Here is a 26,650-nt window from a genome sequence, read left to right as displayed (position 1 = left end):
CAGGCTAAACAAAATAATCACTTATGTTCAAGTCTGAGAAGTGATTCACCTTGCTGTGTTTATCTGTCAGCAAAATTAGACTGTGAAACAGTTCAAAGCTAATTAAAACTACTTGTTGTGGTGGGGGTGGGTGGAATTAACTGAATCTATTAACATTTAAATCAAGATCTTTAAAAAGATCAAAAGATTCTACTACTTAGAACAAACAGGTGATTTTAAGAAAAGATAAGCAAAAAAATGACGAGAAAGTGTAAAAATAGTACATTCATTATTATTTTTAATTGACCAGAAGGCAGAACTCTAAAAATTACTTTTGTAAAAAAAAATGCCCATGGACTGGGGAAAGGGATTGATTCTGGCAATTCTAGCTATGCTTTGAACAGCAGGTTGCAGATATTCTGAGGTGATAATATTTCTCTCCCATACTGTAGAAAGCTAAACTTTCTGATCTCTGAATATCACGGTGCTGTTAAAGAAGGAAGAGCAGGTCAGGCCATTTAATCCTGGTCATTTGGCAATTCATTTGGCCAGAGGAGAAGAAAATGAAGTGCTTTCACTTCCAGGTGAATCGCAACTGAAACAAGCAGAATAGTTACGTGATCTTATACTACAACTGGTCTTACTGGGGGATGGAGGTGGGCTCTCTTTAGATATGAAAGTGCACTACTTCACATACTTCGTTCGGCCCGGACACTGAGGTCCAGCGCCGAGGGCCTTCTAGCGGTTCCCTCACTGTGAGAAGCAAAGCTACAGGGAACCAGGGAGAGGGCCTTCTCGGTAGTGGCACCCACGCTGTGGAACGCCCTCCCACCAGATGTCAAGGAAATAAAAAACTATATGACATTTAGAAGACCTCTGAAGGCAGCCCTGTTTAGGGAAGTTTTTTAATGACTGATGTTTTAATGTATTTTTAATCTCCTGTTGGAAGCTGCCCAGAGTGGCTGGGGAAACCCATCCAGATGAGCAGGATATAAGTAATACATTATATTAGTATTAGTATTAATATTAGTATTAGTATTATTTTGAATAGTCTTACATCCTCTTTATATGATTATATGTACAACTGCAATCGCTTCAAAATACAGATCATAGATTTATAGATCTGGAAGTGACTCTGAGGGAAATCTAGTCTGACCCCCTCCAATGCAGGAATATGCAGCTGACCTGCTGCATTTTGGGTCTCACTTCTAAATGGGACCCAAAGTCCTGCCCCGAGTCAACAGTTACATGGTTGTTAGTATAGATAGACATCACAGCAGCAGTTGGAAGTGTTTCCCAGAGAAGTAAACAGATGTATTTTCTTTGAATTAGACTCCACTGCTAACAATGTAAACATGTTAGCACAGATTAGTGCTTTATAATTGTTTGCATGCTGTACGCAGATTTCATGTTAATAAATCAGGGATATAATTATGGAAGTTCTAAAGAATTTTTCTCGGGGCATTTTTTCCTATTAAAAACTCATTCTGGCATTACTTAACTGATGAAACAAATCTCTATCTATTATGAATTGCACAAAAACACCTTCAGATCTTAAGGTGAAGACTGTGCTTTGTTGCACTGCTCCTACGCAGTTCTCTTTGGATGAAAGGTAACTTGTTTCAAGGCTGTATGGCAGGGAAGAACATTGTGTACATGGCAGTTGTGATGCAGAACTGTCCAGCCAGCCACGGTGTAAAGGAAAAAGCTTGCAAAGGAGGGAAGAGACCTGAGGCTGAATTGGTTTTAATAGGAAATTATGGTGCTGCTTTTCAGGCATGGGACAAATTTCGGGGGTGAACAGCAAACTTACCCCCAATGCCAAATCCCAGGCGTTTGATGGCTGAAAGGCCTGTCCCAGATGAGAGCAGATGATTGATCTTAAAAGGTTGTTTTTAAATGTTTCAATTGCATTGTTTTAGTTTTAATGTGTTTGCTGCCCTGGGCTCCTTTGAAGGAAGGGAGAGATAGCATATAAGCTGGCAAGTGAGTAAGTAAGTAAAATCTGCTCTTATTGGCTGACATTTCCCCCCAGAATGTCCCTATCATTCAAAGGCATGGGATATGGTGGCATCCATGCTTTGGTCAACACTACATTCAGGGGGTGGGAGACAGCAACTTGCAGCTGGTGGTATCTGAAAGAAGTGCTACTGCTGACACAGATGTGAAAGGAAAATAGAGAAAGAGACAGAGAGAAAAGCACCTAACCAAAAAGCAACAACCCACATTCTCTTACCAGTTTTTACCAATTTGTCAATCCATTTATCTTGCCCATTTTTCAAGGAGGGGCACAGGACATCAAGGACTGGGATGTTTGGGGGTAGAATCATCCCCAGAAAGTGTACAAAAGATTTCATCTTACCAGCAGTTCCCACAGGAAAAGAGCCCCAAGAGCAAGCAGTCTTTGCTTGTACAAGGTGGTAACTCTGTCTTACTCCTCCCAGTCTGAGAATGCTTCACAGTGCAAGAAGACCCCTTTTGGCCTCCATGCCATCTCTAAGAGCAGCAGGAGGGTCACCTCCTCCACTGCAGCCAGCACCTGAATAATAGGGTGTGCAGCCTCTTTAATAGCCATTATTTAGAGGGGCAGAGGAATAACTACCAACAGGTGCAGCATGACTACTTAAGACTGCAATTTCCTTTCAAATCCTGTCTGGAGTGCCGCCCTGGCTTGGGTGTGCTATATCTGGCCAGAAAGCACACAGCTCCACAGGGAGCTATCCGTGGTCCTGCTCATCTGTTGAGCTTCTCTGGTCCTCCCCTGCTCCAGGTTATGATCTGCAGGACACCACCCCAGAAATAAGCTCCCAGTTTTGCCCATCCATTTTCATTTCTTTCATTTAATTCAAGTCAATAGTTTGAACATTTAAAATTTGGGCTCCACCTTAGTTATAAACAGGTAAGTAGAATGGAACCGTAGTTGAGATTATTTTCCTTCGCTGTTTCTATCCAAGGAAATTTATCCATATGCAGAGGTTATTAAAAAGGTAAAGGGACCCCTGACCATTAGGTCCAGTCGTGACCGACTCTGGGGTTACGGTGCTCATCTCGCTTTATTGGCCAAGGGAGCCAGCGTACAGCTTCCTGGTCATGTGGCCAGCATGACTAAGCCTCTTCTGGCGAACCAGAGCAGTGCACGGAAACGCCGTTTACCTTCCCGCAGGAGCAGTACCTATTTATCTACTTGCACTTTAATGTGCTTTCGAACTGCTAGGTTGGCAGGAGCAGGGACCGAGCAATGGGAGCTCACCCTGTCGCGGGGATTCGAACCACCAACCTTCTGATCGGCAAGTCCTAGGCTCTGTGGTGCTTAAAAGGCTGTCAGGCTGATTCAAGTAGGTATGCTGCATCCAACAGCTTCTCCAAAGCAGAAACACAGAAATATATTCTCCTGCCCATGTCTGAAGTATGGACAAAAAGCCAGGGATTGCATAGTGCATATATCCTCGTCATCAGGTATGGGGTTGGCTTGAAATAGAATTGGTTTCTGTTTCACACACACCAAACAGATTTCGTTGGCAGGTCATGGGAAAGTGGAATGAGGATATGAAATTCATCCAAGCTGCTCTCTGCTTCCTTCTGCATAGATCTGGGGTGCAGCATAGATCAGATCCTCTCCGTTACAATCGACACTCACTAATAAGGATGGCCTGCAGTTTCCTCATCATCACACTGTACTTCCCAGGCTTGTTAACGTAAGCTGGGTATTTACACAGCTGTACCATGCATTAACAAACTGTTCTCAGCATTTCTTCCCATGGAAAGCCCCATAGGTATCTATAACATTTTCCCTGGTCCTTATGCACATGGTAGGCATGGTATATAAGGTCATTTTTGTCTCCACTCAATCCCCAGACAACACACTCAGAAGGAGAATGTTTTGTATGAACTTTGGTGAGTCCAGCCAACTTGGTTACCTTATTGCTCACCCCTAACTTCCAGTCATTTATGAAGAAATTAAAAAGATCAGGTCCTGATATTGAACCTTGGAGAACTCTACTTTTTACACCACTGCATTGGGAGAAATGCTGATTTATTCCTAGTCTTTGTACCTAGGGAGCACAGAATTAACAAAACAACGAGGCCCATGGTCAGGTAAAGGTTGAACCATTTACATCAAATGTTTCGTGATGGAAAGTCACTTGGAGCCAGCTAATCTGAATGAATTGTTACAGCAACATCACTGTCAAAGTGCTGGTTATTTTCTTTAAAGACTGAATTTTTTTTGGGGGGGGAGGATACCTAAAGGATCATTCCTACCTTCATTAGCTTCCCCTCAAGTCACAGGAGGAAGGTCACTACCAGAAATTCAGTTAGCAGGTATGGAACAGGATAGCCTTCTCCATAGCACTTAGATTCTGCAAGTCCCTGCTGCAAGAGATCAACCTGCCCCACCTCTGATGACATTTCCATGATGGGTAAACAGTATTTTATAGCAACAAGCTTATGTGCTTGTCTGACTTTATCATTGTGATCTCTCAAACTGATTATTTCTCAATCTCTCATTTTGAATTGTGCTTTACGTTACTGTACTGTGATTATAGTTGTGTTTATTGTAGGCAATTGCTATATGTAACATGAAGGTGAGGCATAAATGTTTTGAATAAATATCTTTATTCATATGGGATTTTTTGCTCCATAAGAAAACAAATGTATTGCAAGTGCTCATGACAAAACACTGGTTACATTCTAATAAATTGAAATATTTAGCAGCTTACCTGTATTATGTCCAAGTCTTTCATTTGAATGTTGCGTAAGATCAATTGTTCTGTCAATATGAAACATTTTTAAGTCTTCATCATCTAAGGCAATATCTCCCCAAAAGACAGCTTTAAATACAAAAAGAGAGCTTACTTTAAATATATTAAGAGCAGAATTACACAAACATTGACTAAACACTATGGCCATATTCCAGCACAGAATTAAATATACTGTAGCCCATTTGAATCAATTGTCTTGTGTGAATTTAGTTCTGTTTGGATTGTATGACCTATAAATAAATATCTGGGAAACATATACATACAGTATATAAACAGTATTACATGCACACACACATGTGTTTGTGTGTGTTAGTGAAAAGTTTTTTTAATATTAAACATAAGTAACAGATTGAAGAGGTTGTGACAGAGGGGGAAAGGAAGTATTTTAGTTAATTACTTTAATCACAAAGCTGACATTTTCAAAAAAGATTTTGGCTGCTTTGTTTTTGCTTGTTTTCTCCACTTAGGGAGAAACTGTTTCTTTTTAAAGAAACCCATTAAGAGTATCTGATTCACCTCTCATGCCTAATAACCACTTACCAAAGAGGTAAGAAGAAGAGAATTCTTTAACAGAAGACTTTTTGAGAAGCTATGGTGAAATTCAGAGTCCACCAGCAGGCAAAATAGGCTGGAGCTGAGCGAAGTATTGCTGTACATTTCCTCACACACTCAGTAAATTTCAGAGCTGATACAATTATACCGCTTTCTTGTCACTCTGTCCTTTTTGAAAAATTTCTTGCAAAGTCCAACCTTTCTTATTTTCACTCGCAATGTTGCTTTCTAACTGTAACTACTAGTATAATTCGTTTTATCTCTTGAGCAAAGTAATTCAAGAACACCTCCCAAAGAGTGTGCCCTTCAGACTCAACTTTCTCACATCTTAAAAACTCAATAGACCAGTGCCACAAACAACATTTTGGCCCTGGGAGGACTTTTGAAGTCTAAGAAACTATAGTGGATATCTCAAAATACACTTTTCATAGAAACTAGTGATGCTTAGAATAACCAACCACAGGCAAAACATCTGCACCCAAAAAAACCAATAAAGCACAGAAAAAGCTGGCAGTACCTCCACAAAGAAGAAACCTTCTCAAGCAGTAAAAAAAAAACCAGTAAAAAAAAAAGTAATGGGAGGGACTGGGAGCCTTGACTAGCATCAGAGAAATGTCTGGGGATGCAATGATGCCCACAGGTGCCATACTGGGAACTTAGCAACAACCAAGGACTCGGTTATACAGCTGCAAATATAACATTTTAAATGTGTTTTAAGTACATTATACAAAAGTGACACTAGATGGCGATGGTGAGCTAATGAGAAATTCCATATATATTTTTAAACATTTTTTTTTTAAAAAAAAAAGAATTATCACAGGGTTATTTATACATGTGTAGATTCAGCCAAACAGTACCCCAACTTTTAAGAAACATTTCGTAACTTAATGTCCTCATCAAGCATACTGAAAAAGCTTTTAACTTTCTAAAACTCAAACTTTACTTACCCCATTGCAAAATCAATTCTGACTGTGCAATAAAAAATGCAGAACACAATAGAATATATAAATTTTTATTACTTGATGAGTAAGATCGATAAAGAGCAGGACCGTAGGCAAATTAAAACTTTTAGACATTCGTATTACATAAAGCAGAATGCCTATAGTTTTAATTTACCTACAATCCTGCTGTTTATCAATCTCTCTCATCAAGTAATTATAATAAGAGCTGGCTGTACTGGGTTAGACTTCCTTTCATTTGCTGATAATTATGTTTGCTCTTGTTTAGGAATGTCAGCAACATTTGCCCATCATCCCTTATTTCACAGAGGAAGGCAACTAAGAAGAACAAATCATGCTCAATATGTCTCCAGCCTCACTTACTTTCTTGAAATGAGATACAGTTCGGCATCCCAGTTTGATTGACATATTCCACCAAGTCTAAAAACTTGATATTCTAAAATAGCTAAAAGCACAGAAAGGGCAAGAAGCCAGATAATACTGACTTGGAGGTGAAAGCAAATCTACAGTAATTTAACTATTTTCATTTGTAGTGAGTACGTTTGAAATTAAGAGATCAAGCACGTGCCCAGTCTTGTCCGCTCCCCAGGGAGAGCGAATTGCTTTTCTTTATTTTCTTTATTCTTTTGGGAAAGTGCCAGAATACCTACACTGCAGGGGTACTGAGATATAAAGAAATAAATTCATATTTCTCCTAACATTTTCACAGTTAGGAAGGGAGTCTGTTTAAGCTTTCTCTGTTTTATCTTTCTTGCATGCACACATACATTCCAGCTATGTGGTCAATGCCATACACACATTGTGGCCCCTTGTAGATATTTCAATAAGAACATTTCTCCGTACTGCACAGGAGGTTAAAAGTTCAGTTTGGTAGTTAAGGAGAAAACATAACCTAAAGACAAGGAGCTTCATTAGCGTGTAACCCCAAAATTTTGGAGGGGATCCAAAATTTCAGGGTTACATGTTAATGAGCCAAGGGTTCCTCACAGAGGCCTAAGTCCAAGTGATCACTAAGATACGCTGCTGAGCACAGACTTTCCTCAAAACACCTAGTGCCATCATCTGTTTGACTTATGGAGAGCAGCAGGAATCCCTTTGTACAACATTAATCAAGTGCATCTACACTTTAGTCATGGAGTGAGCCATATTTACTGAAGAATCCACCCAGAACACCAACAGTTCAACCACAAACTCATCTTTAATTAAGGGACAACGCATCTTCAACCGGTAGTCTTTATATACAGTGGATGCTCGGGTTGCGAACGTGATCCGTGCGGGAGGCACGTTCGCAACCCGCAGTGCTTGCAACCCATGACCCGTGTGTCTGCATACACGCGGGTCGCGATTCAGCGCTTCTGCACATGTGCAAAGCGTGATTTAGCACTTCTGAGCATGCGCAAGTGCCGAAACCTGGAAGTAACCGTTCCGGTACTTCCAGGTTCAACACGGTGCACAACCCGAAATCGCGCAACCCGAAGCATGACTGTATAGGGTTCTTATCTTTCCCCTTTTCTGATCTAACATAACTGTCTATTTAAAGTTCCGTAGCAGCCAGTGCTTTCTTTCCTAAAAAAAATGTTTAGAGGTTCTCTCATTTTGACTCAACAATATCACCATTTTATAGTTCAAATTGGGGAAAATAAATGCAGTAAATGGACAAAAATACAAAGATTCAAAAGTACAAATGCTTAGGGGTATGTGTACCCCTGCGTACCTCCAGGAAAAAAGCACTGGTAACAGCTATTCTGTTTTAAATATAAAGTTCAATATCACCCTCGCCTCATTTCCCCCTCAGACTTTCTGTCCCTCTCTGTGGTGCACTGAGCCTCCTCTAACTGTGATTCCACAACCAACCCTCTCTATCAGACACACACTCTTGAAGGCTTTACCCAAATTCTAGCTTAAAACAAAGCTCTCGTTATTATTTTTTCCAATTCAGGTTCAGTTCCTCAGCTTAAAGGGCTATTAGGGAAGGCAGCCGGGGTGAGGGTGGGGATGAGGGTAGCGGTGGGGAGAGTGGAAAAATTCACAAGATGGTGGTGATTGAGTTAAGAAGAAAGTGGGGCTGGGTTGCCAGGTTTGCTTGTCTCCCTTTGCCCTTCCCTCTTATAGAGCAGGCTGTAGCTTGTGGTTTTGTAAATGGAAATGCCATTTGCCAGAATGAGAGGCTGAAGGGCAATTTGGCCTCATTTATGAAAACTATTTAAGAAGAAGTATGGAGGAAGGAGCATAGCGTAACTGGAAGCCTCTATATAGCAGGTCTAATTAATAACTGAATGGTCTTTCAGGCCTTTCTTGAACATAAGAATTCATATAACAGGTTTAACATGCCAAAGGGTGAACAGTAAAGCAAGGAGTTCATAAACCCTCCAAGTGTCCCTATTTTCCAGGGACATCCCTGATTTAGAGAAGCGGTCCTGGTTTCTGATTTAATCCTGGAATGTTCCACTTTTCCTTAGGATGTCCCTATTTACATTGGAGAAATGTTGGAGGGTATGGAGTTATTTGGCTCCTGAGCTGTCTAAAGGCAATCCTGTATAGGGAATATTTTTTTAATGTTTAATGTTTTATTATGTTTTTATATATAATAAAAAGCTGCCCAGGGTGGCTGGGGCAACCCAGTAAGATGTGTGAGGTATAAATATAGTAAAATTATCTGTATGGAATGAGACATCTCTATTTTCAACGGAGAAATGTTAAAGGGTACGAGTTCATTAAATGAAGCTGGAAGACTAATCTTGTACCAGTATTAAGGTAGAATAATCTTTTCTGATAGGAAAATGGCATAGTGTAAACAGACGATAATTAAGATGAGAAGTCACTGAGATGAGAAGTGCCCTAGAAGTCAAAATAATTATAGGACTTTTGCACCAAAATTGTAAATGCTTACATATCTACTAACTACAGATAAGTGCTTGGAAGTTTAACTTAGGCCAGGAAATTTATAATTTCATAATAAAGGTCTTCTAGGACAGTGTTCAGTAAGCTGAGCTCTGTATATTGGCAAAGGCTATTAATACAGCTTATAATAAACTGAAGTTGAATCCATGCTATCTTTAGTTCAGAAAATTATAAGATTCACCACCTCATAAGTAATCTTTCTTTCAAAAGAGTAATTCATGGTAAAATCCATTAACACAGATCTTCAGTATTTTTGTGATACAAAGTACTGGAATTCTCAAATACTAGCTTTTAGCCATGCATACTATTCAAACCCAGTTCACCTTTAAAGAAAGAAAAATGCAGGTGCCTGGCACCATATAATTGCTAACTTAAACATTCAGACATCACCAGAGTTGTTACATATCAGAAGTTGGTCTGAAAATAAATGGCCTTTTAAATTATTATTTTTATAATTATGGGAAATTGCCAACACCTTTTGTGTATGTTGGATCATGTCAAGTTCACAATTTAGTCTAGGAAATTTGTGGAAAATATAAAAAATTGACCTACCTCATATTATATTACCTCAGGAGTTTCTGAGTGGATACAATATTTAAGATACACATAGCTCCTCTTCTACAACAACTGAGGAAGCTCAGGTCTCCCAAAAGGTAACTGCTGCATTAAAGGACCACCTTCAACAGGGTTCACTGACATGCTTCTGTTTGAAAGAGCATTTTAAAACTGCCAAGAACCTGGAAAGCTAACACAGATGTCCATGAATAAGACAGGTGTGCAAACTAGGGCCCCACTCAACCCAATGCAACCTAGCCGGGGACTCAACTAACATCCTCTTTCTGTTGCCTGCCTGATATAAGGGAGCAGAAGGTTTCATTGAACAAGATGATTGGCAAACATTAAGTATTTTTCCTCATCATTTTGGAGTAGCCCAGAGTTGCAAAGTTAGTTCTTGATGACCTGGCACACGTGACCTCAAATTGCATCTGTCAAAGACAACAACATTGTGCCTGGTATAACCCATCGAAAGTCACATCAAGCACCAATGTGGTAATATCAGCTGGAAACACTGTCCCATTCAGCACCACATTCATACCAATACACAATCTATGCTCTCCCTGCTTTAACGCTGTGACATTTTCCAAAACTATGAGCAATAGTAGCCATTCCATAGCTTCCTTGACTACTGTATTGCTCTAGGAAAGGCAATACAGTAATCTTTATAAATCAGTGGTGAGGGAAGAGATGCTTTAACCTGGAGTACTGTGTCCAGTTCTGGGCACCGCAGTTCAAGAAGGACACTGACAAACTGGAACGTGTCCAGAGGAGGGCAACCAAAATGGTCAAAGGCCTGGAAACGATGCCTTATGAGGAACGGCTAAGGGAGCTGGGCATGTTTAGCCTGGAGAAGAGGAGGTTAAGGGGTGATATGATAGCCATGTTCAAATATATAAAAGGATGTCACATAGAGGAGGGAGAAAGGTTGTTTTCTGCTGCTCCAGAGAAGCGGACACGGAGCAATGGATCCAAACTACAAGAAAGAAGATTCCACCTAAACATTAGGAAGAACTTCCTGACAGTAAGAGCTGTTCGACAGTGGAATTTGCTGCCAAGGAGTGTGGTGGAGTCTCCTTCTTTGGAGGTCTTTAAGCAGAGGCTTGACAACCATATGTCAGGAGTGCTCTGATGGTGTTTCCTGCTTGGCAGGGGGTTGGACTCGATGGCCCTTGTGGTCTCTTCCAACTCTATGATTCTATGATTCTAACCATGGGATCCTGCCCCCCCCCCATAACTCTTCTTGTCAATAAGAGGGAGAGATCCTTCCTTCCTGGGATCCTTTGGAAGGGAGAGCAGGTATAAAATCAAACCAATACCCAATGTAAAAGGGGCGGGAAAAGATCTAACAGTGTTTGGCTACCCTGGGGTAAAATCCAACACCCATTTATCCAAATGGAAGTTCCTAATTCTGTTAATCACCAGAATTCCATGTACACTTGCTACCAGTGAGCTGGTAACCTTACTAGGTGACCTCTGGGCAAAGATATAGGCAGAAAAGTTTCACCGGTTTATGATTGCTCCTTGCACACAGAAACAAACAAAGCAAAACAAAAACCCATTTCATGGCTTTAACAAGCTGTGAGCAAAAGAATGAACAAAAGCCGCAGCAGAAATAAACCATTGTGTTTAAGTTGCCACCTACATGAAACAGCTGCTAGAACTAGGAAACAGACATAGCAGATGCTTCGTACTTAAGCGTTCATTCACGTTGCAGGCATTTTATACAATTTCAGTAAAAAGCAACAACAAACCCCTAACTTGAATAAATCAACCAACTTGGCTGTGAAGCCAATAGCTACTATGTCTAAAAGTACTTCCTGTTTTCATTTATTAATAGCGTGTGTTTCTATAACACAGTTAATGTATCACCTGTAAATCTACAAATAAACTTAAATGTCTGACATCAAGGCATTATATAACATTAGAAAGGAAAGGGCTCCCCTTTACATCAATGGGAGATTGTCCCCACATGCTAATTTCAGTACATTAGAGGGCAGATTTTCATCAGGCTTGTTGCTAGAGACAGAAGGGTAAGGTTAAACCTCCCCTCCTTATGCGCCGGAATAAAATTAAAATAATAATGTGGTACCAAGAAGTACAATTATTAATTAACTACCAGCCTGGCCCACAGATGAGCAAATCAGATTTGATATGGGAGGATAACTTACACATTCATTAAGGGAAGAAGATTTGTTAAAATCTGATTTTAATATATTTTTCCTTTTAAGAAAATGTTTCTGCATTAAAGTGAGCTCATTGTCACATAGGTGGCTGCCCTTTGTTCACTGAGCACTGGGTTTTCTGATCTGCTTTGTAACATAGAATACTATGCAAGGACATGACATTCAGTCTGAAGTGAGATGCTTTAACTCCATTAATCTGAGATTTAAAGGATATATGAGACAAAAAGAGTACTTTATACTAAATTCTTGACAGACATCCTTTTTTGAGAACATCAGAATGGGGATTTAATGGACTGCAGCTGTGAGCCTTGGGGATTCTTCATTTCCTATTCTTAAACTCCCCCCCCCCCATGATAATTGAGACAGATTTTCTTTCTATATGTTATAGGTGAATTTCACCAATAAAAGCAGTAACCTAAAATTTAATAAGCTGCACTCTGGTTTCTGTTCAGTTTGCATTAATCTTTCACCTTTTACTAGAGATTTCCACACAGAAGGAAATTTATGGTTATAAAATAATCAAGTGTTGATAAACATGTATAAAATAAAGCAGCAAAGATGAGCAACAGAAGCAGATAAAAACTAGCAGAAGCAGATAACAACTAGCAGAAATACTAAAAATGTATTCACTTAAGCACTGAAAGGATAGCACAGTTGCTTCTTAGCAAGCCTTACAGTGAGAGTGTTCCAGAGATGAAATATGACAGAAAAAACCCATCCTTGGACACCACTTGCTTCCTGAGATAGCAGAGGGATCTGCAGAAAGGCAGTGGAATTTGTTGGAATACTTACAGCACTTACAAAGCTATTCACAGTTTTGTTTATGAGGATGTAAGTACATCAACCATTTGACTGCAGGATATCACTTCATAAGCTATAAAAATTATCCTTAAAACGTAAGGTTACAAAAGCAGTGTTAGATACAACAAACAATGAAAGAGAGAAAAACTTTATTAACCATGAAGTCTATTTTGGCAACTATAAGTAGGATGGCTGGGCCTGCATTTTTTAGGTCAGTATGGGCTTTGACTGTTGTCAAACTGTCTCAGATCATTAGTGGTACACACACCCTGCTTCTGTATTTCATCTTTATAGCAGCCACTGCTGAAAAACCTGTCTTGCAAAGATATATCCGTATTTTTCTGTGTATTGGACAAGGTTTTTTGACTCAAAATTTACGTCAAAAAACTGGGGTCGTCCAATACACGGATAGTGGTATGGGGTGGAGAAGCGGTGCACCACCAGCCAGCTCATTGGTGGGAGTGCAACCACGGCAGGTGCTCCCTGGGTTGTTTCCTGTGCGCGGTGGCATCGGAGCGTAATGGCTGGCAGGAGCGCAAATTCCCCCGATGCACACGGGAAACAATCTAGGAAGTGTTTCCTGCCCCCAGCTGTGTGTGGGGAGAGGCTCAACAACTTTGGGCCATCTTCCCTCATTTTCCTAAAATTGATTCCCCTAAAATAGGGGGAGGGGTATTATACACGGGGGCATCCTATAGATGGAAAAATACGGTACTACCAAATGACAGCAGCACAGATACTGCTTCATCACCAGGCTCGAGATACTCAATGGTAACATGAATCTAGCATTCAAATAACCTCACTTCCAAAAAATTATCACAAGATAGTTCCAATCCGTAGTTCTTTTTTCACAAAGACAATTTTGCAGCATCAGTGGCAAGTGTGCTTTGCACGTTCTCCCGTTTCTTCAGCTGATAAATTTTCCATGCAGCAAATTCAAATGGCTTGTGATTGTTTGCTTAATGTTAGTTTTAATCTCACTTTCTTTATCGTCAAGTGAAACAAGAAATTCTATCAAGCATGTAAAAGAATCCATTGTCCTCTGCCAAACCCAAACTGCCCAGAACTCAATTTTTCTCATGAAAGTTGTGGCATGTACAAAGATCTTTTTGTCTCAACCTTGTAGGCTTAAGTTCAAGTCATTCAGATTACAAAACATGTCAGTGTGGTATGCTAACTTTGCTAGCCAATTGTCTTGGCTAAATTATTTGCAAGTCAGGACTTCTTGATCAAAAGAAACACATGTACTTGTGTAACTCAAAGAGTCTCTGCAGCACAAGCCCCCTTGACAGCCAGCAAACATCTGTGTGAAGTTGTAAGCGTACATGTTCAAAATCCATCTCCAAATATAAGATTTCAGACACATGTGCACTGAGCAAATTGGTGTTGAGAAAGTTTACAATTTTCATGGCATTGGTAAATACTTCATGAAGTACCAGTACTTCACCTAGCCCAACCAAAGGCAGCTCCTGTGCATTGGAGTTGAGCTGAAATAGTCACTAAAACAACTGCCTGTATGAGCAGCTTGGGGCAAACCATCACTGGATCTGCCTCAGAGAGGAGTTCCCAAGATTCAGCCTTCCTGGTGTTTGGTTACAAATGTCAACATGGCATTATAATAAGACAACGAAACAAAAAGGTGTAAGAGGTATTCATCATTAAGAATTGGTTGTTGTTGTTGTTTAGTTGTTTAGTTGTGTCCGACTCTTTGTGACCTCATGGACCAGAGCAGGCCAGGCACTCCTGTCTTCCACTGCCTCTCACAGTTTGGTCAAACTCATGTTTGTAGCTTCGAGAACACTGTCCAACCATCTCATCCTCTGTCGTCCCCTTCTCCTTGTGCCCTCAATCTTTCCCAACATCAGGGTCTTTTCCAGGGAATCTTCTCTTCTCATGAGGTGGCCAAAGTCTTGGAGCCTCAGCTTCAGGATCTGTCCTTCCAGTGAGCGCTCAGGGCTGATTTCCTTAAGAATAGATAGGTTTGATCTTCTTGTAGTCCATGGGACTCTCATTAAGGGTTACAATCAATTATTACTTTGGAATTGCTTATAAAGCCCACAACCAATTTGCACAGGCTTCACAACCCACTTGTGGCTCATGACCCACAGGTTGGAAAATGTTGTTTGAGCTCCACCCATTGGGCCATCTACACAAGCTAGATGTTATATGGGAGATGCATATGTAGATATACATTTTTCCTGGTGGTTTTCTTTTTTAAACCCACAGAAGATATTAAATTAGCCCTTAGCACTTCTCTATTTTTGTATGGCTGTCTTGATCTCATTTTAACTTTATCATTAAAAAAAAAAATGCTCTCTATTGCTACCTGTTATCAAAAGAGAAGGGAGCTTAAAAATATTTTGTAATACTCCATGTATGTCAGCTGATTAAAAAAAGTTTGGAGGGAAGTTCACCAGGTTCATACAAGTCTAGAGGTACTGATTTTCTGCTTGCCCTGGGAAAAATGAGATGTACATCAGAAATATGAGAAATACCCCCTAGAATTATGTAATTGTTTATTGTGAAATATAACTGAATAGTCTATTGATTTTTCTTTGTCTCATTGTTATTAATTCCATCGCAGAAGCACAAAAATATAATTTTCTCCTGATAACTGAATCATTTTCCATTTGTAAATTGACATTTGCCTCTTATGTGTTTTTAGAACAACATATCATATTAACAGGGCAGGGACTTTGTTAAAATTATCTTATTGATTTTTCCTTTCATACAACTCCCAACTGTAAATGCCAAGCAGGTACAAACATGAAACATGAATTGTTGTTCATAATAACTGAAACTCCCAAACTAAGTTGCCTATTTTTATCAAACCTGTTTCTAGTTTCTCAGGTAGCCCAAACTATAATACAGTTAACATAGATAACCACAGAGATGGCCAGCCGTACAGATTGCCATCAAGTTGCAAAAAGAATTCAATAGGTACAATGGACTAGTGACCTTTGCTCAGTAGCTGCATAGACTTCTGAACCAAAATCGTGATAAATACCAAGTATCCTAAGCAACATCCTTTTTAGTGAGCAGGTTGCAACCATAGGCACCTTTTGCACTTTCACCCTTGCTGTAAAACATATAATTTTAATATACACTATAGGCCAACTATCTTACAAGGTTAGCTAAAGCAGCACATGTACAGTCAACCAACCTAATTCTAAGTGCATGTTCACATTATCACCTTAGAGCACAGTACAGCTGAGTTTTTAGTGTGTTTCGCAACTTTGCGAGCCCACTCCCAGCTGTTCACATCAGCACAGCTACATTAGTGGCAGCTTAGTTTCTGTTTGTGTACACACCAAGGACATTGAAGGGGTTGGGGATGTATTTACCCCATGAAAAGATGTTCACACTTTGCCTAGAGACAAATTAGGAACAGCTTAAGGACTCCAAGGGGGTGTGAAGTTGTTTTGAGAAACACACATCAGACAGTAGTACCAAAGTACAGGATACATATGCATTTTAGATAACACGCTGCTGTGTGAACATGGATGAAAAACCCAGCTTTGGAAACACAGTGCACAGTAAATGGGAGGTTGAGCGCTGCCAAAACTTACACGTATTAGTAACAGCACACATGAAAAACAGCACACACGAATATAGCAAGGAAACTGCCAAATTCCACCATAGGGTTAGAATCATGCTGGAATAGAGACAATTTACTACCAGTAATCAAGCAGTATGGTCCTATGCAGGCTGACTAGGAGGAAGTACCGGTAAGTCTAATTTGATTGTGCTTAAATTTACTCCAATATAGTTTTCTATATCTTTATTTTACATGGTAAAGCATTTTATATCAGCTTTTGGCCCTAACAAGTGCCCCCAAAGCAATTTACAAGAAAATAAAATACCCCCCCCCCAAAAAAAATCAGTTTGAACAGTAACAAAATTGAAATATTAAAACCTCTGTGACGGTATTGTTATCTTCCATGCTGCTGAGATCACTTGTTGCAAAGTCTGCCATGCTTGCATAGCTCTAGTGAGAGTTCGTTAAACAGAGCCCTACTGCTGTCCTATACAAGGAAGAAACTCAGCTGTTTCTTCCTTACTTTTCTTTTTTTATAATAATTTTTATTAATTTTCAACACAAATATACAATAATTTCTTATCCAAATTTTCACAAATTATTTCTTTTTGGACTTCCTTCAGCTTCTCTGCCAATCATCCGTATTTAATTCTCAGTTATGCATTCCCTATATTTTATATTCCTTACTTTTCAACAAAAATCCAAACGTCCTGCTGCAGGTTTGGATACAGTGAACCAGGGAGACCCTCCAGTAAAACACAAAAACAAGGATGGGGTATCGTAGCTGGGATTATTCCACAATGGATGTACTCTGTGAGAATCGCCTGCTCAAAACTCAAATGGAACTTGTCTTTAAGTGGGGCTCATTTAGTAGAGTTTCATCCCTAGATCTAAGAGGTTGGGGGAGCCTTGAAATTATTAATTAAGAATTCTGATAAATTAAGAGGCTATTAAGAGTTCTCCAATGGGTTGTATCTGGCTAATTCTACACTCGGGATACTTCCATTGAAATCAGTGCCCATTCAGTTCAGTTGGTCTGCTATAACCAATATTAGCATATGATGCCTTGTGCTACTTTTTACCAGATGATTTTCATATCCTCCTCCTCCTTATTATGGTCTGAACATGATGCCACCTTATTCCGTCTTCCTTCCTGCAGCCCATTCCACACAGAATGCTGCAGTGCCTAAAGAATTTATAAGTGTATAAATAATATAACAGAAAACACTTTTGCTAATGTAACATAAGATCTTTGTATTGGAGGCACTGCTTTTCTGCACCTCTAAAAAAAGAACAATCAGAAACAGTATATATAGATGTGAAATCTTTCAAAGACTTCCAAAAAGGGAAAGGGGAAATCCTGCTCTGCTGAAGGAGGACAGTGGCAATTCAGAAAAATGCATGTATTAAATCTGGCTGAAAATATATTTTAAAAAAACCCAAAACAAAACCTAAAATTCATGTATTTTATTTCTCTATGAATTGCTCACTGGCAAATAATTCTCATATAGAGCTTTATTTGTTTGGATTTGTATGGAAAGTTACTGGAGCTTTTATGAAGCCAGTAATTTGCTGTGTATTTGCCTCCCACAAGGTTTCCAGACCACCTAGTTCATAAAAAGCTATTTTTTTACTGGCAGTGATAGCCTCCAGGTTGAAAACTCTCTCGAGTTCTGGCCCTGGGCGGGAGAGAAAAGATGGGATAGGGAAGTTTGGGAGAGACATTATGTTTCCAGTGTGTTAAAAAGATCATAAGATGTGCATCATAGCCACGCAGGAAAAACAAAGAACAACAGATTGCAGTTAACATTTCCAAGGACATCAATGTGGTCCACAGAAGCTGCTAAACAACGGTGTCTTTTACCTCACCAGAATTTATCCACACAACCCTGTAGGTCGGGGGGGGGTCAGCAAACCTTTTCAGCAGGGGGCCAGTCCACTGTCCCTCAAACCTTGTGGGGGGCTGGACTATATTTTGAAGGGGGGGAATGAACAAATTCCTATGCCCCACAAATAACCCAGAGGTGCATTTTAAATAAAAGCACACATTCTACTCATGTAAAAATACCAGGCAGGCCCCACAAATAACCCAGAGATGCATTTTAAATACTCATGTAAAAACACGCTGATTCCCAGACCGTCCACGGGCCAGATTTAGAAGGTGATTGGGCCGGATCTGGCCCCCGGGCCTTAGTTTGCCTACCCATGTTATAGGTTAACATGAAGTAATCGATAAATTCATTCCATCTTGTTTCCTTATTCATCTAGGGAAGGGTGGAGCTTTACATTTAAATATTTATTTCTGAAATATTTCCTCTAAAAATAAAATTTCTATAAACAGCACTGGCATGAAGTATTCAACTATATACCTCCATGTGTCTGAACTCTCATTACTCCCGTCCACCTTCCAAGAACGCTCACTTTTCAAGGTTCCTTTCGACCTCTTAAGTTGCACTATAGATGCTATATAGCAGCTGTCCTTGCCTGCACAGCTCACTGTGTCGCACAATTTTCACACACTCAATGAAGTTCCTCTCAGATTTTCGACTTCACGACTGTGAAATATATGATGCATTATTGTGAGGAGAAAGTGTTTCTTTTTGGTAAATTATTGAAGAAGTGAAAAAGAAGACATTTTTAAAAACATACCAGCAGTAGACTTAAACCACCTTACAAGAATAACAGATGTAGGCCACAACCTCTGTCAACAGGAGTTGGCGATGAGGAAGAGATTCTGGCTTTGCCTCTGCTTTTTCTTTTCCCACATAAAACAAAATATAACTTGCTTTTCAGTACACAGATATGTTCCTTGGAAAAGGGGGATCTTCCTATCATGGCACAGTTCAATGTATTAACAAAAAATGTGAATACATACGAACAGGAGTAGCCCAAGAGTAGTGTTGATTTTAAAAATGTACAATAATTGATAAACAATAATTCTTTAGAATAGAGTTGTCAAGTGGATACAGATCTTTTTCTATGACCGTTAACTCTATGAAGGTCTATCTTAACTGATGACAGTATTCAGTTATGGTTCTAGATGAATGTATTGCAATTTTTTGTCTACTTCAGGTTTAGGGTTTTAAAAAAATGTTCACTTAATATTATTTCAAGGGAAGGGTTCAGTAACAATATAATTAAGAAAAACAGATTAGTCTGGATTGTACCTGTGTGGATGGACAGCATCACCTTAATTCATTAAGTTAAAAATGCTACCTTGTGAAAAGGGCATGTGTATTGTTCCAAAGTGTTTGCTGAAGGTATTTAACTGATAGCAGTGTTTCATGTCATGTTACCATCAGTAAACAGCATGTGTGTTAATTCAAGAAGCCGAAAGCCAAATTTACAGAAAGACAGATTCAGTTAATGCTAAAACTCCTTGGGTAAATGCTGAAAGGAAGTGAATTCTATCTTGGCAACTTGGTAACAAGAATTTAACTTATCAGTGCTAATCAGGCAACATTATACTTAAGAGATAAACTGAGCAGCATTTCTAAGAGAATTGAAGGACTGAAAGGCTTTCCAAATTGATAGCTACTGCTCACATTCCTGGCAGATCTAAGAATTATGCTGCCTAGAAAACTAATAATATATTAAGAAGTATGTGTCAAATGATGTTTAAATGCATGTATAAATGTAAGAAATTAATAAAAGGGTTCTACTGATTTGGGATGCCAGATTCTCGGTGTTTTTTCAGTAATGTAGAATAAATTAAGCAGTGCCTAAATGTTAAAGTGGCATGTCAGATGTACAGAGTTGACCTGGAGAATATGTAGATTCATAGAACTTTGGGCTGTCTTTAACAATGGTGCTATATTGTAAAAAATGTAGCAGTAAATTCTGATCAAATGTGTGGGAACAAAAACTGCTATTATTTGAAGGCTGTGGAAACTGAAGAAATTAATAAGGAACATCACATAGGAAGATGGAACTGGGAGGAATAACTTTGGGAACAGCACGGTCTTGGGAGTGCTCACGGAGTAGAGGATGCAAGAAGGCAAATAAGAGGAAGGGAGCAAGAGATATTGGCTGCGACCCAGGGAAGCGTGCATTAATAGTGTGCTTCCCTCATCTTGCTCCTCCATTCAACAGCTCCTTTATACCATTTCACAGGCTGCTCCGGGAACGGAAAAAGCAGCTTGCAATGTGGCACAGAGCAGGAGGGAATGTTCCTCAGGAAAAAGAGAAAGGTTTCCTGTAAATGTGCAAGTTCCTGTGAGCGTTTCTGACCCTTCTCCAGTCTGGAAGAGAACTGTAGAAGAAAGCCTAAGGCAAGGAAGAGGAGCTGGAAGCTGATATAGACAAGCTAAATGAGCAGGGCAATAATTCTTCCACTCACCCCTGGCCACCCCATCATGTACAGGAAAAGGAAAGTGGAAATTCATACACTAAGGAATATTATTCCATGAATACACCTGAATGTTAATTTCCACAAGTTTGTTTTCCATCAGCACAATAATGTCATGGCAGGTTTATTTCACATTTTAAAAAATTTCCCATGATCTCAGGGGAGCTATTTGCAAACTCCTGCTATACGTGAACACTCTTTTACAAAGACAGGGTATCTGGAAAGAAAACTGGCAAGAAAACGTTAAAGCTTCCCCCTCCCTAAACAGGATGCTTATTAAGGTGAAAAGATTGCATCCAATAAATAAAGATGTAGGACCAAACAAAATCCATTGCTAAACTGGGGATGAGTCTACAATTTAGCTTCCTGAAGCCTTTTGCTTCACACCCAACACAGGGAAAAGTTCATCCTTCTTGCTAAGATTGCCTTCCTGAAGATACAGGAAACATAATGTGTCTGTTGCAGCAAGATTCCCATACCCATAATTTTTCAGATTAAAATTTATTTTGCTATAGATTAGCAGGTTCAAATAGCCATCTCCCTGCCAGTGCTTATCACAACTTTTGAAATACATAACTTTATTATTTTTACAGGACATTTAGTTATCAGAACCTGTATCTTTTAAGAGCCTTATGGGAATATATATAATTCCCTTTTAAAGCCATATTAACTAATGGTCATCTCTGTACCCTATGTCAATGAATTATATGCTATATATGCTGCGTGGGAATCTATCCTGCTCTGTTTATAAAGCATGAGGTGCTAAGAAGTTTCAATTACATTGATCATAAGATGCCTAGGGGGGGAAAAATTGCTTTGAAAGGTAGTGTGTATGTTTTTAAATATAATAAAAATACAGAATAAGTTTCCTTATTACATCCATTCCACGATTTTAAAGAGTTGTGAACAGAAAACTTTGCATTCCCTGCAACACCTGTAAGTCTAATGCTGAATAAATAACTATCTCAAAAGGAAAACCATACTAAACAAGGTCTGAGCTGTGAAGAGTTTCTTTACAAAGCAAAATCAGGTGAAAAATATTACCTGGTTTTCACCCTTCGGAAAACACATCGTGTCTAATCTAATCTGTTCACCTGTTTTAGCAGTCTTCCTACTGGCTCTGTCAAAAGTAGTTTTCCCATAAAGTTAATGGAGCTTTTCAAGAATGGCATCTTTGGTATGTCTGCATTAGCAGAGACTGTTTTTTAGGGTCATCTGGTATTATCATAATCAATTAAGATGACCAGGAGCACACAGCAATGCTCACTGATATATTTAATGCATCACGGCACAAAAATGCAACTCCCCAAAGTCTTGATTTGCCTCAACGGGGGTGGGGGGTGGGAATGCAACCAGAGAGAAATCCTTATGGCATTGTCAAAGGAAGAGAATAAGGAAAGCACATAGCTCCGATTGCCTCTGCCCTGCTAGAAGTGGGGGATGGGTGGGTTGAGCATGGTTTTTGGTAAAGTTATGAAACTTTCAAAAAGAAAAGAAGCTGTGATAAGACATCTGCGATCCGTACCAATGCACATTTACTCAGAAACCAGTCCCGTTGAAATGAATGCTCCTGTAGTGTAAGTTTGCATATCAAGCTAAATTTAAGAATAATGTATTCCGTTCTGGGAACCAGAGCTTAAGAAGATGCAAAGGATTCAGACCAGAGCTACAAATAACAGCGATCAATGAGATAAATCTTCTGGAAAGGATAGGGTAACTGAAAACCCTTTTTTGTAAAGAAAAATGATAGAGAAACAGGGTGTCCAAAAATAATACTACTCTTACCCTCTACCCACTGAAACCCGTGTGACAGAATGCTTTTAAACTTCCTAGTTGTAAGTGTATGCTGGCCATAATGCTTTGAGGATTTGAGGAGGCATCACCTTTGCTGAAGGTTTCCAAAACTTTGTCAGCCAAGCTTTTCTGTAGGATATCCCGTCTTAAGGCAGCGCATTGCTTTATTTGGCTCCCTTCCATCACTACGATTTATTGAAGCTCAGAAACTGCTGATCCCAATGATTAACTGGTACAATCTAATCTTTTGGCTTTTGTTTTGAAAGTTTATCCACCCCAACCTTTTTTTTTACTAAAAGATGTCTAAACAAGTCTATCTAAATGAAAGCTAAGGTTGTACAAACTGCCCTTGGTACATCTCTTTCTTAAAAATAAATAAAATGGCCATCAGTCTAGTGTTTTCTTGCTACAGCAGCAATAAATCATGATGTTCCGATACGTCTTCTGGTGTAGTTTGTCCACCACTGGTCCCCACTGCGCACTCAGCAATCACCTGTGGCTCCTAGAAGCTGTCAGCATGTGACAGTAGCCATGCCATGGGAAGCAGCTTCAACTGGACGGTGAAATCAGCTGTGGGTAGGCAATGGAGTCAGCCCAGGACCCTCATACACACTGCTCAGGTTTGTACACTTTGCTTACCAAAAAAAGCATTTTGACTTTAATCCCAGAAGCACACTCCATTGTCTCTTGAGACAGATAGATGCCAACAATACCCCTTAAATATTGTAAAATGATACAAGATTAAAGTGCACATTAGGCAACTTTATTTTATCCTCGTAATCTTCCTCCAAACATACTTTTTAAAAACATCTCCTCTTTCTGCTCTTTTAGCAGTCAGATTCACACCACTCCTACATTACAGAAAGCCCTTCAAAGCTAGACATTCTTTAGACGAGCATTATGCCAATTTTTCTCTGATACGAGGAATGAAGGGGAATATGATGGGGAAACAGTTTAAACAATTATGAATCACTACCTGTCTTATGGCAGCAACATTTGTTGATATATGGATGATGTATAGTAATATTTTTATATGAAAAATGGCACATTTCAATACTCTATAAAGGGATGTCCAACCAGTAGATCATTATCTACCGGTAGATCCCTGGCTGATCCTGGTAGATCGCGGGGCCTGGGCAAAGGCCTCTTATACACCAGCTGGGATTGACAAGGCATCTCACCCTCACCTGAATCTCATAACTCTCCTGACAGGTGATTTGGTCTGCAGCCACAGTGTGGAACCAAAGGATGAGATTGCGCACTAGATATCAGGCACTCTACTATTCAAATTAGCCCCAGTGGTTTTGTTACGATCCCCTTCTCAATTAAGTACTCAATTTTAATCTAGAATTTAAATTCTCAAAACCTTCTTATTTGTTAATTCGAGCGAGTAAACTACTGCTCTCACTTCATTACAAACAGTATTTCTACCTGAAACACACTTGAGCAAACCTGCTCCTCTTCCTTTCACAGACATTTTGTTGCCATTTGCAACTGTAGCTGCCTCTGATTAGTTATCATTTAACTCTTGGGGACAATAATTAGCATCACGCGTCATATGCATGGAAGTTGGCAAACCAATTAACCAACTAGAAGAGGGGTAGGCAACCTAAGGCCCAGGGACCGAATGCGGCCCAATCACCTTCTCAATCACGGGCGGTCCGGAAATCAGCATGCTTTTACATGAGTAGTATGTGTGCTTTTATTTAAAATGTATCTCTGGGTTATTTGTGGGGCCTGCCTGGTGTTTTTATATGAGTAGAATGTGTGCTTTTATTTAAAATGCATCTCTGGGTTATTTGTGGGACATAGGAAATCATTCTTTTTTCTTTTTCAAAATATAATCCGGCCCCCCACAAGTGGACTGGCCCCCTACTGAAAAAGTTTGCTTACCCCTGACTCAGGGTATAACCATTCTTCAACATCAGGACCAGCTAAACCCCAGGGACTTACTTCTATAGGTACTAAAACAAAAGGATGCTGATACTAATAAATTCTAAAGGTTTCTTCAGCTCTTCGTATGGCCAATATCTAAAGACCTGACTCTAGAAAAATAACACCGGAAACTAAGAATCTGACACTTTCCCCACATTTTCACAGATTCTTCTATTTTATTAGATATTTTTAACACTAAGAAATATTATTCTGGAGGGGGGAGCCCAACACTGAGGATATGTCTGATTTTCCCCTGCATGTGCTAGTTTATTGTTTCTGCACGTGACTCCGGTTTTAAAAAAAATTGTAAGTAGGAAGCATGAATGAGTGTGTGTGTATGTGGGGTGTTTGTTTGTGAGGGAGACTTCCAGCTAAGTGGCAGGATGCAGGCTACCAGGAAGAGATAACTAAGGCAATAGTGAGCACTTCTAATATGTAAGCAAGTTTGGCAGGACTCAATACTGTACTGCAGTCGGGAAATTAGATAACAAAAGGTTGGCAATGTGTATTTTGCTCTTGAAGAGAACAGATTATATCAGATAAGTGAACAGCCAAATACTCACATCATGGCTTTCCTAACAATAACATAAACAGGAACACCTAGCAGTGATAAAAAATGGTAATATTATGGTTAGAAGAAAACGTTACTTTGAACATTTGTCCACTAAAATTGCTTTTTTGTTTGTTTGTTTGTTTGTGCATACTTATAAAACTAGCATTCCCCTTTACAAAAAAAAAAAAACTTCCTGCATAATGTACAGATGAACTTAACACAGTTGCTTACACAGTGCCTGAGTGTTTAAGGACATGATCTATTCTTCTTCTCCTATTCACCTGAAAACTGACAAAGCATTCCAAATGGCAAAGTTGTGGGTAAAATTGTCTTCTGGTAAGAAAATCCCACACTTCTTGGTGGAAAGCTGAAAGGAAAGAAAGTGAGATATTTTTTAAACCTGGAGTAGACTTTAGGTTTCAGGGCATGTATTTTTCTGCACTTCTCTGTTAAAATCTATGAGGCTTTTTGTGGTTGTGCCTAGTTTTAGCTTGTGTGTTTGTTAGCTAAAAAGTGCAAATTTGTTAACCATAGTGCTGATTAATTATACCATCCCACATATACCTGTCACCATGTCAACCAAAGAGGATAAACACAGTGTATTTCATGGCTCATCCGCTGTTTCCAATACTATTCAATGTGACTTCAAATGTGATTTTCTCAGGGGTCTAGGCTACAGGTATCCTGAATTTGGCTTGACAATCCTTGTGACACTGGCAAAATAAGACCTAATTCAGCGTACATTACTGTGAAAGCTTCCTCAATATTCAATCTACAATCTAGGTAAGGATGATTAGTCAGGCATAGGCAAACTCCGGCCCTCCAGATGTTTGGGACTACAATGCCCATCATCCCTAGCTAACAGGACCAGTGGTCAGGGATGGTTGGAATTGTAGTCCCAAACATCTGGAGGGCCGGAGTTTGCTTATGCCTGGATTAGGTTCATTCAACCTGAAGTGTCATGCTAGCCTGAGAAGGAATTAAATCATTTATCTTTTCCACATGCATCTTCCATACCCAGAAAGCAGTAAGAACAGACCATTAGTTACATTGATCCAAAGTTCTGATTCCATTCATAATCCCTGAATTGTGTTGCAAGACATCACCAGACTGAAACTGCCTTTTTCTTATCAACGCATAATACATAATTGCATAAAATGCATTTTCAGGGACACGGTATTATCACTCATAAAGCAGAAAGTCTTCTGTTTGATAAAGTCCAATCACTCCCACCCCAAGTAATTGATTTGTTGAAAATGCATGCTTAAATCAAACTACCATTTGGTGTCTGTAGCTTGTTTTTTATTCAACAATGTGGAAGGATTAAATGTTAGTTGTTATTATTATTACATTTAGCGCCTCCAAATTTGTGGGGACATGTGAAACTCCCTGATTTGATACATGGAAATGTTGCAGAGTTGCAAAGGTTTTTATGCTGCATAATTCATGCCTGGATGGTGTACAACATTTGCAAAAATGTATCAGATTTCATGTTGCTAAAACTATACATAAATACAAGGGAATGTTTAACAAATTAAATTGAAATAAGATTTTAAATTGAAATTAAGGGGGTGGGATTAAATGCAGGTGCAATGGCACTCTGATGGTATATGGTCCTGAATACATTAAGTACACATGTCAGACTACAACTCCAGTCCTCCTCGCATGCTTTCTTTACTGAATTCCACACAGTATTCAACAGCTGGCACCGCAACATTCTTCTGTTTGTACAAGACCTGAAAATCTCTCATCTAAAGTGGCTCTTCAAAATTTATAAAAGGCTTTATAT

At 39.4% G+C, this 26,650-nt stretch overlaps 1 protein-coding gene across 2 annotated transcripts in view; it reads right to left on the bottom strand.

The window, feature by feature from the left end:
- TLL1 (tolloid like 1) overlaps positions 1–26,650 on the bottom strand; it is a 118,140-nt gene that overhangs the window by 60,819 nt on the left and 30,671 nt on the right. For both annotated transcript variants that reach the window (XM_081925991.1, XM_081925993.1), the window contains exon 2: positions 4,698–4,808. In XM_081925991.1, the coding sequence (XP_081782117.1) occupies positions 4,698–4,808 (111 nt within the window). The remainder of the gene's footprint in view (positions 1–4,697; positions 4,809–26,650) is intronic.

Source organism: Podarcis melisellensis (genome assembly GCF_964234715.1).
Source record: "Podarcis melisellensis genome assembly, chromosome: 9".
Taxonomy (NCBI): domain Eukaryota; kingdom Metazoa; phylum Chordata; class Lepidosauria; order Squamata; family Lacertidae; genus Podarcis; species Podarcis melisellensis.
This window is presented reverse-complemented; position numbering and strand designations above follow the sequence as displayed.